The following is an 18,402-nucleotide window of genomic DNA, read 5'->3' as shown; positions in this document are numbered from 1 at the left end:
GGGGCCCCGGGTTCAATTTTTGGGATGCTATCTGCGTGGAGTTTCCTCTGGGTGTTCCGGTTTCCTCCGGCTGTCCAAAACACACTGGTAAATTAATTTGCTCCTCGGAAAACTGGCCCTGGGGTGAGTGTCCGTGTGTGACCTACAATAAACCGCCGCACCGTCCAAGGTGTATCCAGCCTTTATCCTGTTTCTTTCTGGGATTCCCCGCATCCTTATATTGATAAAGCAGGGAGAAAATTAATGGATGTAAGGAAGGATACACTGTTCGTCATTTTTTTAAGTTGTATGTTATTTAACTTATTGTTATTGCTTCTGTTGTTCTATGTTTATGTTTTTGGTGATTCCTATGATGTCTTTCTATTGGAGCACACATGCAATAAGCATTTAATTGCACCTGTGCATATGACAAACTGAACTGAAAGGGACACATGCGTTCTCATCCATGTTGGGTTTTTTTGTACCTGAATCAATGATTATGTTAAGCCAACAGAGGGCACTCAAGTACAGTATTTTGAAAGACAAGTTCCCCTCACGTACCATTAGTTTTGTTAAACTGTTATTTCAAATAGTTTTCGGAAAAGCAGACGAACAGATCACGATTTGAGCTCATTTGGAAGGTCTCCTTGCGTGCGTGCTCTTTACTTTCTGTATTACGTTTCGAATGTTCTTCAGTAAGTTATTGTACCAATACACTGCACCCATGTAAGTTCTCAAAGGTGAAATATTAACGTGAAAAGTGAAAAATGGCTTTGGATTGGATCTACTTGTGGAAGATTTTCGGCTTTCTCTAAAAGTCTGTTTTTCAACACGGGCAACAAAGAATATTATCCGCATTCATGTTTGATTTGAATGATCCCCTTATCTACAAAGAAGTGCTTTTAAAACCAAGAACGAGAGGCACTTGCACAAATAGTTGTAGGGGGTTGTGGAACATGGCCATGGTCTGGGTCACAGCCACTCCGTGCCATGACGTTGAAACTAATACCCTGGAGTTTTTCAAAGCAGCCGGGTGCTTATCTAGCAACCAAACCGAGCAAGACTGTCCGAATGCCCTCTGCACCTATCTAGCTCCCTTGCGAAATGAAAGGCACTGTGGGCGCCTGTGAAACCTTTGTCACTCTTACTACCGGGTATGAACGACCAGCCCATTGAGCGAGCAGTATGCTTTTACGAAATATGCAGCGGGAATCCCAAAGGACACCCTTTTTTTCATAGTCCCGTTTCCTTGGTTGGTGTTGATAAAGTGTTCTTAAGATTCATGTTTGTCCTACGTGGAACAGTATTTCACACATACCGCCCCGGCAGCACGTATTTTGAGCCGATGCAGATGTTGTCACGTACGTAACTACAGAGGTTAAAGAGATAAGTGCGGGAGTCTGTGTGCAAGGGATTCAGTTAAAAATGTTAAAGATACAAAGTTGGTTACTTATTAAAAGTTGTACGTTAGTACAAGACTGAGGCTATCCTTAAATTGTTTTCACTCCCATTGGAAATCAATGTCTTATCCCATCGCAAACAAAATTGATAGGGCAACGTCTGAAGAAGAGTTCAGCTCATTTTTGACTGATTTTCAAACTTTAGCCTACTAAAATGCATCTTATCTGTCTATTCGCATCGCATTGAACAGCTGGGGAGAAGCATTTGAAAGGTTTTTCTTTCTGAATTTCAAGTTTCAACGGAACAAAATGGGACCAAAACAGAATGATATAAAACACCGCTTCCCTTAGGGTTCGACAGAGGCTATATAAAATAAGGACTTAATGGGGTCCGCCTCCCCACTCCGAGCCTCGCAGGTCATAGTTATTAAGATTGGACAGCACCCAATAAATGCCAGGGGAGCCCGGTATTGCTGCGCCAATATCTTTTTAGAGGCCGTGAGACCAGTCAACCAAGTCAGATCCATCTCTGCAGCTGCGAGAGGCCAAGATCCGAGATATCATTTTGCAGAAGCACTCGGGGAGTACAAATAATATCATTGTTTAGAATACACAGAAGAAACGCGCTTCCAAAATATAGCCATTCGGGACATTCCTGTGTTTGTTTAAAGTAAGTCCACGAAAACCCCTGGACAAATCGCGCACAAGAGACTAGCAACAGCTGTAGCAGAAGGTGTTAAAAGACTACGCTTTTAAGGTTTACTCCTGATATTATAGCCTCCTGAAGAACAGACCTTCAGCCCTCAATTTTTGCATATAGCTACAGTCGTGTATAGAAATATTCCAAATTCATTTTACCAATTAGCCGTGGTTCCCGCTAACTGCACGTACAAAACATTGATATTGCTAAACATGCCTATGAACTAAACTCTAATATTTTGATAATTTTCATATTATTAACTTTTCCCTGGTTTAGGCATAATATCCATCTGGGACTGGAAATTAGCGGCGTCTGGCTTAATCATTTTCTTCGAATGGAAGTAACCTGATTCTAATCGATAATAACGCTGTGTTGATGTTAGAACCGAAAGCGTCCGTGACTTATGAGTAAATCCAAATACATGAGCGCTACGCGGCACTGAAGAAAGAGCGACGCCAGTCATTATAGGCCACGTGTTGGGGGGCTGACAGTGCAGATGGAGCCGGAGACCAACCTGCAGGACATCTCCCTCATGCTCGGACACATCCTTAGGGAGCTGTTTTTTTTTTTTTGTCACTTCGCAATTCCCCAACCCCCACCCCCTAAAAGGTACAGTAGGGTGCAATCGTTTTGGAATGAGAGAAACAGAAAACAAAAAATGGTCAATACTAAAACACAGACGAGTCATATAACGCCTTTTATGGCTAAAAAAAGTCTTGCATGCCCGACTCCAATGGTAGAACATTTTCACATTTGGCCAGATGCAAGGAAACCAAATTTCTAAATGTTATAAGCGTGTTTAAACCTTCACTTCTTTTGCAATTTTTTTCTTTGTGGAATATCAGGTTTTGAGAAACGGGCTACCCAGTCGCATGTTTCACTTATTTTCTTGAGAAAACTATGTGGTATTTGACAGTGTTTTGTGCCTGTAGCAGTAAATATTAAGAGTCCACGCTTTCTTTTCCCCTGATCTACCTAATCATAAGCTCTTGACCCTTTTGTAGCCTATAAATATAAAACCTCTTTAAGGGTCATATCAGGTTAACACAGAAGTATAATTGAACGGAATACCAGAATCTGCGTGTACGTGTTAATCCACACGAAACGCAGTTTGGGTGAATTTAACTATAATTTAGAAAAATCCACAAACCTCACAGCCATCTGTAAACTGCTGGGCGGGGTAAACTTAAGAATTATTTAAAAAGTATAAGCAGTCATACAGGCTGTATACTAATGGAATCATTCCTGTTAAAAGGCAGGGCGAGAAGGCTATGAGAAACTCTTTTGTGGGTTTGACTTCTAAAAAAAAAAGTTTTTAATGGAAAACAGATGGTGCCCAGTGTCTTGTCAGTTAAAAAGAGCACAGCCAATGAGATCTCTCTTTGCTATTTTTAAACCCTCCCATTTACTTTCTAGTTAAGTTTGGGTCAGAGGTAGAAGTTGATCTGGTCTGAAATTCCTGCATTTGGCTATAGAAATTAAGGAAAATCACTGCAACTGTTTGTCTTCACTCCCCGGTGGCATTTTTAACGCCCCCATCTCTTTCATTCAGTGAATTTTATCCAGATCAATGCAACATTTTTTGTTTTAATCTCGAAATTAAAATGTGGGACAAAGTTTTGACAGTTTTCTTCTTAAAGCTGTCGTGGACTGTGTATATTGCATCTGCGATTCAAAGGACAGACCTTTTTCCCTATGGGACACAAAGTGGCGATTTGATTCTTCAAGAGGGGGACGATGAAACATCCGAAGTACTCAGACTGAAGAAGCCCATGTTTTTTTACGAGGCACAGTTCAGCGAACTCTATGTAAGTCGGTACAGTTATTCATTCATTTTCCACTATTCCAGCATCGGGAGTAAAGTTTGAATTAAGGACTTTATGATAAGGGTCGGTATCTGCAAATCGCTGGAAAAATGTCAATTGCAACGAATAACATTTATAAAATACACACTTTTTCTTTAGTAAGCAAGCTTTATCAGAATCTAAAGTATGTATAAAACACAGTGCTGGTTTTCTTTTTTTTAACTGGTGCAGTAATGTTTAATGTTTGTTGTTTGGGTATGCATAGATTTTCTATGCTGTAAGTTGCAAAGCTGGTTTTGAAGCAAATAATGTGAACTGAAAATAATGATTTCATGTTTGATTCTTTAAGAGGCTGTTCAACCAAGACGGCAACGATATTCATTATCTCATTTACAATAAAGCAAAATGTACCTGTGTGAAACTATTCTGCTACTACTACATGATACAACAAAACTTAAATTTACTGTATATTCACTTTTGTATCAGAAATTAATCATTTTCAATATGTAAATGTTTAGTTCTGTTCAGAAGAGAAGCAAAGAGGCTCATTTACATTTAAGTACTGCTATGAACAGACTTTGCCAACCATTTCTCTTTCCTTGCACAATATATTGCATGTTAAAATAATTATTCATGTGCATTAGACACAATTCTCATGATTTAAGGGATTGGAGCTATGCCAAATGTCCAACTGAATAGTTACAATTAGACTCCCTAAATGGCAGTGAAGTACTTAATTCTGTCATCTTCCAGTTGTTTTTCTTACGTTTGTAACCTCATCCTAAACTGGAAAAAAATCTCACAGTTTGTTTAAACTATCAAGCTGTGAGAACTAATTAGTTAACAACAGTGAGCAAGTCACTGAGCAGCTGAAGTTTCAGATTCCTTAACTGGAATAATGAGGAATAAGGGGGAATATACCAAGACTAAGAGGTAAAATCTTCTAGGAAAACCAATACTATCTGAATCATACAGTATGGATCAGGAAACAAATGAACAAACACTAGATTAGTTACATTAGTTAACAATAGGTTAACTAGGTCAACAGAACTCCCCTATGCGATTTTCCTCAAAAACACAAAAAGCTTATCAAAACGCAGAACAAATGTGTTCAGATAGGTACTTTGTTTGTCAAAATTAACATCTTGTTTGGCTGGCATTTGATCTCTTTTTCAGGTGGCCACCAATGGAATCATCTCAGCTCAGGATCTTCCCCGGGAGACACAGTATGTGGACGACGGCTTTCCCACGGACTTCCCAGTCATTGCACCCTTCCTGGCTGATATCGACACCAGCAAGGGGAAAGGCACAGTCTTTTACCGACTGGACGAGTCCCCCAGCGTCTTACTGCGGGCTGGAGAGGAGGTCAAGAGAGGGTTTCCAGACAGCAACTTCACACCCACCCACGCCGTTATCGCCACCTGGGAGAACGTAGGCCTTTACGAGGAGCTGACCCATAACTCTGAGCCTTCCAACAGGGTATGGTCACCATGTTCATCAAGTTACTCTTTTAGGCTTAGAATAAATATTTGCTCCACAAATACAGCGGCCAGATACCATACTGCTTGTTAAAACAACAAGGGTCAGGTGTATTGCTGAGAGAGAGAGAGGAGACAGCAATAGTTCGCTTAAAGGACGCATTAGGATGCATCAGTCAGCCACATTAAAAAAGCTTCTCTCTTGCTCACAAACAGATTTAAAACAATCTGAATAGCCATCATGTAAGTAGAACTTCGCTAGTGAATCATCAGTTCACTCCTTCTAATTGGTGTCTTGTGTACATTCTGTATTGTGCATACATGTGATTAAAAAATATCTGCATTTCAATTTATAGAATTCACATCCTATAGAATTGTTTTTAGCATGGAAATGCCAAAATTCATGTTTATGCTATATACATTTTTGAGCAGTACTGCTGTAGTATAATATTGCATTATTTAAGCATCAAGTCTTTGGGGAAAATAGTGCTGAAAGAAAGTTCTGTGTTCTACATAGAAACCTAGTGTACAGCTGCAGCCTGGTGCCCATAGCAAAAATTGAGTTCTGTTCTTAATCTGATTCTTTGAGACCTTCAAACATTAAAGACATTTCTTATGAGTAAAAGTATGTCCAATAACTGAAAATCTCAGATTTATTGGAAAAAGTGCTAAAATGCAGAAGGATAAACACAGTGTTTACACAGTAAGTAAGCACTTGTTTTAAATGTCTGAGATTTATCCATGTGAAACATCTGTAACCCCACATTAAATACTTATTGCAGCTGTTGAGATGACACAGGTGTTCCCAAGTCTGGTTAGGAAGATCTGAAATCACGCAGGTTTTCTATGTCATTAAATTGTCAAGAGCCCAGTGCCATGGTGAAAGGATAAATTGGTTAAATTAAACTTTAATTGGATCAATTTAGCACTTCTTTCAGGTAAAGAACTTATAACTTAAACTTCCTGAATTGTGGGGCATCACAAGAAAATGATTAGAGCAGACTTAGTATGTGAGGAATGGTGAATGAATACACAAATACATAAAAGAGAAAAAAACTTTTTTTTGTGTAAAAGTGTTTTATGAGTGAGACTTTTAATCAACACAAGTTGTTACAGCTTTTCTATACAGTCTTAAAAATTGATTTTAGGGATGGTCATCATACGCTGGTTGAATAAAAAAGAAAAAGGCTCACACCTGACCCCACAGCCAAAATTTCTTTCTACTTTTTGGTGTACAAATAAACTCTACTTGTTCTTTTGCAGTTTTCACACTCACACAGGTCCCTACTTGAGCCTGCTTTGAACGAACAGATTAAATTATTATTTTCTGTTCAGCTGAGGGATAAGATGGCTGTGTTGGAGAAAGTTTTCATGTTCGATTGTATGAGACCAATTTAATATGAGCTCGTCTCTGTATTTTCAGTATTAATAGCAGTGCATTAAGATTGACAGAAAAGTAGAGGACTTGATGAGGTAGACTGACAATTACCAATTGTTCACATGCAAGGTATTAGTAATATAAGCTGATTTGCTATGTATTTTCACTAATACTGTATGTATTTCTAATGCTGCACATTACAAAAACACAGAGAAACATAGTAAGGAAGTAACTAGCAGCAGGCCTCATTCTAAGGAATGTACCTGAATTAAATATTTTCAACATAGAATAGGCATGAGTGTTTGGAGTCAATAGGTGAATGTAATATACTGTAAATCTCCATGGCCTGATGATATTCTAAAAATCAAACATAATGAAACGAGATTAAAATTCATAGGCCATTAAGGAAACACTGACAGCACTCACATTAACAACCAAACAAATTAAATACGTGAAGCCTTCTCATTTTTAACCTTTTTTTAAAGTTTTTTTTTTCATTTCTATGAAATGAGCCATCTGTATTCAAACTGGAAGACAGTAATGAGTTTGCTTTATGGATATAAAGTATCTACAGCTAATCCTCCTTCAGGCAATATTCTGTAATTGAGTCCGTATCTGTTTCAGTCTTGTTCAGGTTTATTACTGTGTTAATGTTTTGCATTACTCAGTGCCCATCTTGTGGCATCAGGAGATTTGACTCCTGTACGGTACCACCACATTTTATTAGCAGATTTTTCTCTACTATCTCTGTTGCATAGTTTCATAACTTCTTCATCACTTCCTGCTGCAGATAACATAACTTCCCCAACCACCCACCTTCCCACTGCTTCAAGGTAGAGATATTAGAGGGAGTTGGCAATTATACAAACTCTTTAAGATTAAACCAGCAGGTTTGTTTTTGCGTTTTTTCCAAAGCTAGCCTTCAACCTGCTGTGCTTCCGGTTTCAGAGGTACGCCATGCCATCAGACAACTTGCAAAAACTGTCAACCTCAGCCAGAGCCATCTGTTCTCAGCCACGTGTGGGTGCCTAATTGTTTAGAATAACATCTTTAAGCAATCTTGTTTATAGACGTGCTTGAACATTGCTTGGAGGCAGTGTGGTTTTCTGATGAGAGCTCGGGGTTCAGATCTGTGGAATTTGACGTGCGGTTTTCTATCCAGTCCTGGCCAGATGCTGCTCTCCCGCTGGGGGACAACAATATGGAGGGGTTTCCACTGGAGGAGAGGCAACACAAATTGAGTCTCTCTTTGAGGAAAAGAGAGCCATTTGCACAAGCATCCGATGTCAAATCAACTATTGCAAAAGTCATTCTCCCTAAACTTGGTCAAAATTTCAATGAAGGCCGCCTGTTTGAGTGGCTATGGTGACCCTTCTGTTAACCTCAGATAAAAGAAGATAAAAATCCATCAACAACAAAGTTTCAACTGTTAGACCTACACACCAGACTAGTAAAAAAACTGAAAAACAAAACATATCACTTCAGAAAATATTCACTATCCAGGTTAAGTTCTGAATAATCCCAAGACCTTTTCTGTTTAAATGAGGTTTGATAACCTGTAGGTGGGGGACACAGTCTGCAGTGAGGGAACTGTGTGTACATGCTGAAATGCTGTCATCTAGAATGCAGTTAACAGGAGACTCTGTGTTACTGTTTCTCTTACTTCTAAGTAACTGCATAAACTTCATCTGCAGTGCTCCTTTACATTTTGTGGAATATTGAAATCAAATTATTTTAGTTGCATAAACTTACATCTGTTACCATTCAGCAGATTCCTAAGAAATGCTGTTAAGATCATTCTTTTTACCTGCGAAGATAATCTGCATTTTGATTAATTTCTGTTTTTTCTGTGATGAATAGTCATAATCTGAGGCGCATGCTCCTATTTACTTACAAATCGATGTGTGGTTACTATTGTGATCTTTAGGGCTTGAATTTTCATTATTCTGGTATTATTTTAAGAGTCTACTGCTTGACTATGAACTGTACAACATCTACTTCCAATACTTCAGGACCATTCAGCTTCAAAATAGTTCTCTCTGTTATCATGGCTACCATAGTTAGCATGGCTTCAAGTGTAATTTACTGTACAGTGTATGTTGACGTGTGGTTTCCCATGTTTAGGTGAACACTTTCCAGGCAGTGCTTGCATATGATGAGACCAACACGTATGCACTGTTCCTCTACCCCGAGGATGGGCTCCAGTTCTTTGGCACCCGTCCCAAAGAGTCTTACAATGTCCATCTGGAGCTGCCTGCCCGTGTGGGCTTCAGCAGGGGAGAGATTACCTACCTGATATTCTCACGCACGGAGGGGCCTTACTACAGTGTCACCAGCACAGAGCAGACTGTCAAGGACCTTTATCAGTAAGTAAACGGTTTTGGAACCAGCAGAAGCATATTGGCAAAGATAGACGCAAATCTTCAAAGGCCACGTTTTCATCAAAAGCAGAATTGTTTTGAGTTGAGGCTCTTTTTTGCAGCTTTTTAGTTTGTGGAAAGAATTAAAATGATAAATTAAGTACAGGACAATCTTTGCTATCTGGCCTTTAGTTGCTGGAATGCTCTGCTGACTGGCATTTTCTCCATAAGCCAATATAAAATCCTTTTTACTATCTGGGAAATACAAAATTAATTTCCCTTAATTTCAAGTTGCATCTTCTGTTGCTGTCAGTATTTTTCAGCGCGCTTGAATTACACTTTAATTTTTAGAGTACCGTAGAGTATGCTGTAATAATAATATTGTAATAGTGTACTTTTGTATTTTTTACAGTACTGAAATAATAATAATAAAGCTATTAGTGTGAATTTACTTTAATAAGAATTTTTTACTTGCATACATTTGGGCTTATGTATAGTTGTGTGAAAGGTTAGTAATATTGATTATGTGATAATGCATTTAAACCTTGACTGACCTGCAGATTTGACTGTCTTGCACCCTAACTTCCCCATAGAATCTGAATAGTAAAGCTGTAGTAAAAAATTACTGTTGATTGAATTTTCTTTTGTGCTGTTTGGACAGTTGTGGGCTTTTACTCTGTGGTTTAGTTTCTACACTTCTTCGTTGATGAATGCTAGTGTCATATTACTTTTATTGTTCACAGCAGACGTGTTCTTGGTGGTACTGCTTGCCCACATACATGATCTCAATGCTGTTACTTTCCGATTCTGCAGGGTGGGAAACTCAGGTGTTCAAGGGCTTTGGCTCTTCCACATGGGGAGCAGTTTCACCCTGCCCAATGTTGTGCCTGCAGTGGCTGGGGGAGTTCATGCCGAGCATGGCCCCGTGGCCCCAGCTCTGGAGAGTGCCTCCAATGGTCCCTTGCAGCCTGAGCCAGACTATCCTGAAGAGGATTACCCTGAGGAGGACTATGAAGGTGAAACAGACCTTGAGTATCCAACCACAGACCTTCCTGATCTGGCTTCAAAAAAGCCGACAGTCCTTCTTCCCTCCTATCCCGGGACCCAAGAGCTGGGCCCTGCTTCTGTGCAGCCGCCCCCTTATTCCGTGGCCGAAAACGGGCCTGACTCAGAGCTCGACCGTCTATATCCAGAGGCCTCCAACACCGACCTTCAAACGGAGCCCCCTTGGATGGAAGTCCCTGCCACCCAAGCTTCCCTGTCTAGAGCTTCCGGTCCCAGGGCAAATCCCCAGCTCAGAAATCTTCCCTCTGAAGACGGCAAGGCGCCTGAGCCGTCCACCTCCCAGCCTGCCCCCGCTGAGCTGGACTTGCTGTCAGTCTATCCCATTGGCGAAGTGGTCCCCATCCTGGAGAGCACACCCCCTCACAACCCAGGCGGACACGTCGTCAGTGTGGATGAAGTTGTAAACTTTGACAGTGGGGGTAAGGCCTTTCCTTTGACATTTTTACGGTGCTGTTGGGTCCTCTTCTGTGGCTCCCCAGGACCTCTGGTAACTTCTGAGTGTGACTGGGATTCCTTGAACTGATTCTGCACTCTCTTGCCTGAGATGGTTTCAGTTGAGCAGGGGGTAATCTGTATCTCGTTGAGAGCTTGTGAGCTTGTTGACTTGTTCAGCAATAGTTGCATTCCTCCTCTTGTTGATGGTATTTCTTCTCTGGGCACAGCAGGACTTTTGAATGGTACTGTACATGGCCCTGACGGAACACCATTCAGAATAAAGCATGTACATAGGCCATAGTGATAAAGCTGGATTGATTTACAACTAGCAATTCCAAATTGGGAGGTTATTAAAAGATCAATAATTGGGTGCTCTAAATTTATAAATAAAAAGCCTGGGAATCACAGGCTGAGATTTTAATACAACAAATGTCTCCTTTTACAGATCCTAAATAACACTGTTCTTGGCAAAGTCTGTCTTGCATAAATATTAATTTAGATTCTTTTTTTTATCCAAATTTAAAATTGTTGTTTGTGAATCACAAACTAAAATGCATATTTTTAGAATTTTTGAGCAGAAACCCAATGATAAGGGGGTGCATTCTAAATTTAGACAAGGATGAGATACTTAATCCCCTGTTTAATTACTCAAGCAGCCCTGTCCTCGGAAGTGGCTAATAAAATGTCTAACTTCGCAGACCAAGGTCTGTCTCGCTGTGAAGTGGGAAACATTGCACTGTTCCCAATGCCTACACAGTGTTACTCTAATGAATATGTCTGGAGTTTTTTATGTTGATTGTTTGAAAGGAGACTGTGTTTTATGTTGGTCTTTGGTCTGCTTTACTGTAGAGGGGAGAAAACATGGGCAGCCAGGAAGTTTAAAATGATTGTAAACAGAGTGGAGGCACACACAGGGAAATGCTTATAGTCATCAGGAAATGTAATATCCAGACATGGAGTCACAGTGCCAAGACAAAACAGATATCTAGAGGAATGCCATTTTTTCATATTTTGCCTCATAGTTAAATTCAAGAATTTTCAAATAATTGACATGCCTTTTGTAATGAAATTTGAAAATCTGTATTCCAATGGCTACAGAGCAATATACTGTATTTGAATCCTGATGATGACTGCATTGTCCACTGTCTACGGGGATATATTGTAGCGGGGCAGTATTACCAATCTGGAAATATGATTATATCTGTCTCGCTAATAGAAATCATTTTGCTTTCTGGGCAAAAGTCTTCTATTTGCGCAAATTCAATGTATTGTCAAGTGGACACTTTCGGGAGCAATCAGGAATGGAATGAGGAACAGACAGAAGAAGCAAAGTGCATGCAGTTAGAAAAAAATATTAATGTTAGTAAATAATAAAACAAGTCTGACTTAGTAGCTCAAAAATCTTAATAAAATTAACTCTTAATAGTCCCTTTTGGATCTAATATCTGAGTGGTAGGATCCCACTATTCACAGCTAGTGTGTGATAAGAGTCCAGACACTAATGCCCTGAGTGCAGGTGGTCCCTGATGTATCGTATATCAGGGCTAGGGACTAGAAAGTAGAAACTTAAATATGCGACTTAATGTAGGGGCCCTTTTCCAATAGAAATCATCAGAATAGAGTGGGGTTAGGAACCATGAGACAGACTAGGTGTGTGTTTCACACGTAGCTACCCAAATACAGTAGAGTGCATTACTGTACATGTACGCACATTTCTAAACCATTTTTACTCTTATCACTCACTTTTGTCTTGACTTCCCAATCTCTTTAATGTACCAACATTTCAAGCCAATATTTTAAACAAACGTATCTTAACCAAACACTTGTTTATATGATATTATCTTGAGATATGGCTTAATATTGTAGGATTATCAATAGTACTATGCTGCCTACATTCAACCCTTGCACTATTATTTACACTGTGCCTGTAGCCCATTGTTCCGCAGATTCAAGTCATCCTTGCTCATGTTCACCACCAGCTGTGCAAAATGCAGGATACTAGAAAGTCACCAAATCAAAAATGATATACTAAAATGAGGGAAATTTTATGTACGTCCCCAACAACCTTTGAGGGGGGGAAAGCATAGCAGGGCAACTCATAACAAGGACCCCTCACACACCTGAACACACATGCTTCTCTGCTATATAGTCTAGAACCTGTGTCAGCTTCCAGAGGAGCCTAGGTCTAGTGTCACGCAGGTTACATGTAAAGTGGTTTCAAGCTTTTTTTTAAATTTATGTGTATGGAATTTAGATAATAAATATTAAAGAGGCTTCCAGAAAGATCCAATATTAAGAATTAAGGTCTGTCAATTTTTCATGTAACTTACACACAACACTCTAATACGGAGTGACTTAAAAACAAACCAAAACATTTCATTACTGAAAAACAATAACGTCATTTCTTATCAAAGTTTGTATCGTAGCTTTTTTCAAGAAACAGTTAAATGAGATTCTTGGATCGATCAGTTGCTTCAACCAAAGAAACTAGATTGACTGAATCGACTCTTCTCGTTTATAAACTTTTCTATGTACTTATTATGTAGAACTCTGCACAAAAATGCAAATATTTTGCAAAAAACCATGATGACAGTTGTGCTGCGACTTATTTGTCCTAGGATGTACAGTTTCAGAAATTGTAAAAAATATCTAGTTAAGTTTGTTTATTTTCTGTTATCATGTCATGGCCTGTATTCTAAAAAGGCGATAAATAGCCCTGTCAACTGCATTGTCATTAGTTTGACACACGGTGTGCCTTTTCTGTAATACCGTGCTCTTTCTACCCTCTCTCTGCAGTAATTGAGTACAGCACTGAAAACAAGGAAACCTGTTCTAAATTTCAGCAGCATTGCTCCCAGTATGGATATTGCACTGATTACTCATCGGGATTCTGCTGCCACTGTCAGTCTGGTTACTATGGAAATGGAAGACACTGTTTGCCCAATGGTAAGTACTGGCAATACCATAAGAAAGTTTTGTGGCCAAAGCATCTGTACCTACTGTAAGATGAATATGAATCTGCATAATGAGTCATGAGTCTGGATTTTAATGACTCAATGTTCCTTTTGGATTAAAAATGTGTGTTTTCCTGTTGAATGAAAATTCTTAGACATTGACTTAGAAATTGAAATCAATGTTGCTTCCTAAGACCTTGAAACTACTACTGCAGTTTAGTCCTCACATTTTCTACTAGTTTCATTATTTCAAGCACAATATTGTAAATGAACCTATAATGAACATTCTTAGGATTGTTTTTTTTTGCCTATTTGCTTGGAAAAATTATGCTTTATAAAAACAAGTTTCATAGTGCTATGCATTTATTTGCTGTATTCTGTTTCTTAGACGTGTATTGCTCTTTTCTATAGAGTAAGCCTTCAGTAAAACACATTTATTTTAGGAGAAGACTTCCAAAGATCATAGCCGACACTTCTGTGTGGAATAGTTCATAAGCTAGATAGTAGATGGTGTTGGAATGACACAAAAGAGAATATTCTTCAATAAGAACATTTCATTTATAAATATATAAAGTAATATTATTTTAAAATAAAAAGGAAAAAAATCCTATTGAACCCCATATCTTCTGTCCCCTATCTCCGTAAGTCCTACTTTCTTTATTCATGTTAACCCACTATATTTTTTAAAAATACTGTTCGCAGCAGGATTTCATTGCAGTCTGGACAGCTTTACATTTTTTAATATCTTTCAGTCTTAAGTCAGCGCTCAGACAGATGAGCTGCTGCAAATTGAGCACACTCAGGCTTCATTCCAGCCTGGCAGGCAATGAAGAACGTCATCGTGTTGATGGTCTACAGTTATTTCCTGCCAAATCAACACTTTTGACGTTGTGATGCTTTTTTAAAAAAAGCCTTTCATACTCACACTGCACTGGATTCTTGAGGACTGCTTCATGTGGCACACATTTCCTTGTTCACAGACTGAACTAATATCCTAACATCTTCCTGCTGTCTTTTAACTCTTCCTCACATAAACAACACCAGGAACATGTCTTGGCATTCATGTCTTATGTGGTAGAGCTATATACTTAAGAAAAATGTAAGGTTTGTGGTAAATTTGCCCTTGTTGACGTTGAACAACTGTTTTTTTTTTATGTTAACACACAAGGTTCTTCTCAGATGTAAGCCGTGTCATTATTATAATTTCAGTCATTCCAAAGGAAAAACGTTTGTCAAAATTTTGAATAACAGCAACCCGGGAGCTTATCTTATCATTTCAGGGAGAATGCAGGACATGAATAAGTAAAAAAAACAAACAGCTCTTTTGAAGACAATACATTTGCTATTGGAAAGGACTGCAGATTTGAAAAAGATGAATTATGAATTTGCATTTCTAGTTCTCATATTTTTTGTTAGCTTTGTTCGTTGTGGCAAGAAAAAATCCTATGCTTGTTAATGACTGTAGCACTACTTTGCACTTTCTGAGTCTGTACTTCTGTATACCCCACTTCTGCCTTCCAGCCTGTTAACATTTGCTAAAATGGCTGACATGGTGATGATAATGTTCAAAAACTGAGCAGCCAACGGTGAAACGGTAGTTGAGCTTTGAAAGCCAAGAACTCTCTGGCCCTGCGTTTCTTTTGTCTGCCCGATTGTTTTAACTATGGGTGTTGTTCTGTGTCCTGCAGGAGCCCCTCAGCGTGTGAATGGCAGGGTGAGTGGCCAGGTGTTGGTTGGTGCCACTCCAGTGGATCTGAGCAGCGTGGATTTGCATGCCTATGTGGTTGTGAGTGATGGGCGTGCCTACACTGCCATCAGCCAGATCCCAGAGCCTGCTGGCTGGGCACTGATGCCTCTCTCGACCATCGGGGGGCTTTTTGGCTGGCTCTTTGCCCTGGAGCTGCAGGGCAGTGAAAATGGCTTCAGTGTCACAGGTATAAGTGTGGGACCTGAGGAAAGGCTGACCGTGATATCTCTTTTCTGTAATGATGCTGTTATCTTAATTTCACTGGGTCTGTCGGTTTTCTCCCCAATTCCAAAGAAACCCTGGCTAAATTAATCTTAATTGTGCCCTGTGTTGGAATGTGATCCAAGCTGGTATCACATCTAGCTTCTGGGATAGACTACAGACTCGTGCCTCACCAGGAAGCTTTCTGAGAATGTATGAAGAGTATCATCTACTGTAATTATCTACATTTTACATAGTCATCAACTTTTCATATTTTTTTTATTCTTAGACAAAACTATCATTACAACAGGCATCAGGTGAGCTCACTTTAACAAGTTATTTGAAAAGCTTTGGTGTGTCTTTGCTTCCCAGAGGACTCTCTGCAGTATAGCACTGCTGTGACAGTGAGCAGAGAGGAGCTGAGCAGGCTGTCTCGCCTGCTGCTGGCCTCATCAGTTGCAGCCTCTTGAGATTCCCGAGCCCCCAGCCTGACCTTGCATCCTGTTGAAAAGACAGCCAGTCAAAGCTGTCATGTCTGTTAATTAGCAGCAAGAGGTCTGCTTTTAAACAGTCCCTCTATGGACAAAATCCCCTTTAGAGAAATTGTGCAGGTGAATCTGCCAGAATTGATCACATGATAGAACTGCTGTGTGCCCTTTCCCACAGGAGCTGAGTTTACACGCTATGCTGAAGTGACTTTCTACCCTGGCAATCAGCGTCTCAGTATTGTCCAGACGGCCCAGGGGCTGGACGCCCATAACTACCTCACTGTGGACACTCGTATCAATGGGGAAATACCCTTTGTCCCTCCTGGTGCTACTGTACAGATTGAACCTTTCAAGGAGACTTACCACTACCACCCATCAGGTACAGTATTGTGTGGATGATGTTCACATGTACCACTGTCACGGGCATTTAAATACCATGAACGTAATTCATGAGAACACTTCATAATGAAGTGATGTTTTATAACTTTCATTTGCTAGGAAAGTTTCAGAGCCAATTGTCCTTTTCAGTAACAACCTGGTCAAGAGCTAAGGATTGTGTCCTGAATTTAGAAATATCTGTCACGGTGGAATATTACTGACAACATCTTCACAAAATGAAAAGAGTTACAACCAAAAATCTAGTTAAAATGGGTCATGGGATTATAAACAGTAGTACTGGGATGTAGGAAGTTACTGCAATATGAGGTGATAATCGAAGCAGAGAACTGAATATTAAGAAGTATCATTGAGACATGGGTCCTTTATGTAAAGAGTACCAGGTAATCATGGAGAAATGTTTTCTGAAGTGTGTACTGAAAGGAGCTCCAGTTACAAGCCTTATTGCTGAATTGTACTTATTGTGCTTATTGTGACTTGTCAGGGCTCTCAGGAATGCACTTTGAGGCTGTTTCTTAAATAACCCCATAGTCAAAGGTATGGAGGACCAAGCCAATGTATGAACAAAAGTATACCCTGTAGAATACTATGGTATGTGTCAAGAATTGTACATTTAGAAATGCAGATTACTAGAACTACCTGCACTTTATTTAAGGGATTGTCTTACTTTAATCAGTGTAGCCTTGCACAGAATGTTTCCTGTTTACACAGATGTATATCTCATCTGGCGCTTATCTCTAAAAAAAACTAAAATTTTCTTTTATCATTTAGAGATAAGAATCAGTGATTTAGCTACAGGGATAAACTCAAAATAAATCTTTAGTGTCTGTTACTGTGTCTGCTCGGGTATTGTTTTTCATTTTAGAGGAAAAGATCAGATGTTGATGTGCTTTAAAGCAGGTTTAATTGCATGTCCGGGCAGATAGCACCAGGAAATATGATCACATTTAACTCTTGAAGTGCACTATGGTGTCCACAGTTGGGCAACAGGAGAGCATAAGAATTAGACGGATAAAATCTTCAGATCATCAATAATCTTCAAGGCCTTTGGTATTTATTTTGTACCAGCTTTCTAATGATTAAGAACTGTAATTTTTAATATAACTTTAAAAAACTCACATATAATAATCCTTGGTAACCAGGAAGTTCTAAACCTCATTATTATAGAACCACCTACCTCCACGTGTTTCAGCTTTTATATTCTTAGGTACAATTTCACATTCTTAATGTTTGCACTGAGTTGTTTATGTAGGAAAATATTCTTGCTTGCATGAGGATGTCTTGCAGCTGAACCCGATTATATGACTTACAGTAACTTCTGGGCGCCTGAAGGAATCGTAAGGCTAGCGACTGGAATCAGACACTCCAGAGCCATTCCCTGCCCTTTGTGTGTGGCAGATGAGGCCGTGAGCGCTTGGTAATTGTTTTCTCTGTCTCTGTTCTCTGCCCAGTGGTGACATCCTCCTCTGTGCGTCAGTACAAGGTGATGTCCTTGGAGCAGGGGTCCGAGACGTTCTCCTACCAGCTGCGTCAGAACGTGACTTACCGGGACTGTCGACACGGCCCTCAGGGCGGCCCGGCGATGAGGCAGCTCTCGGTGGAGCGCGTCTTCATCATGTACACCAAGGAGGAACACACCCTCAGATTCGCCGTCACAAGCCAGATCGGGCCCTTCGGAGGTAGGCTGTCCCCGTGAGGGTCCCCACCCAGTGTGTCAGTGCTGATCAGCAGTGTGCAGCCTAGAGCTGTGTTCGTAAATAGGAGAGCCAGTCATTACTGAAATATGGTAGCAATTATAGATGATGTGGCATCAGCTACAGAGCAGAGTTTGTGGCCTTGGTTTAACATCCCAGTTTAAAGAAGTTTGCATCAGCGAGTGTTGGCTGCAAGCGACCAAGTAAGTTCCACACAGAAAAGTAGAAAAAACACCACGTTTTAGCTGTTGAGCCTACACCTGAGGAAGTCAGGTCAAAATGTTGTTTTTCTTTTCTACTTTTCAGTCTGGGAATAACGTTT

The 18,402-nt window shown here is 39.8% G+C and overlaps 1 protein-coding gene across 1 annotated transcript in view; it reads left to right on the top strand.

Moving 5' to 3' along the window:
* The first annotated feature begins 562 nt into the window (after positions 1–562).
* nid2a (nidogen 2a (osteonidogen)) overlaps positions 563–18,402 on the top strand; it is a 36,481-nt gene continuing 18,641 nt past the window's right edge. Inside the window, exons 1-8 of the mRNA XM_088648296.1 lie at positions 563–3,887; positions 5,061–5,363; positions 8,865–9,106; positions 9,914–10,584; positions 13,397–13,546; positions 15,243–15,488; positions 16,169–16,369; positions 17,838–18,065. Of these exons, the coding sequence (XP_088504422.1) occupies positions 3,684–3,887; positions 5,061–5,363; positions 8,865–9,106; positions 9,914–10,584; positions 13,397–13,546; positions 15,243–15,488; positions 16,169–16,369; positions 17,838–18,065 (2,245 nt within the window). The 5' untranslated portion in view covers positions 563–3,683. The remainder of the gene's footprint in view (positions 3,888–5,060; positions 5,364–8,864; positions 9,107–9,913; positions 10,585–13,396; positions 13,547–15,242; positions 15,489–16,168; positions 16,370–17,837; positions 18,066–18,402) is intronic.

This window comes from Lepisosteus platostomus, chromosome 10, assembly GCF_059453375.1.
Source record: "Lepisosteus platostomus isolate fLepPlt1 chromosome 10, fLepPlt1.hap1, whole genome shotgun sequence".
Lineage (NCBI taxonomy): Eukaryota > Metazoa > Chordata > Actinopteri > Semionotiformes > Lepisosteidae > Lepisosteus > Lepisosteus platostomus.
The sequence above is the reverse complement of the archived record's forward strand: the minus strand, read 5'-3'. Positions and strand labels throughout refer to the sequence as shown.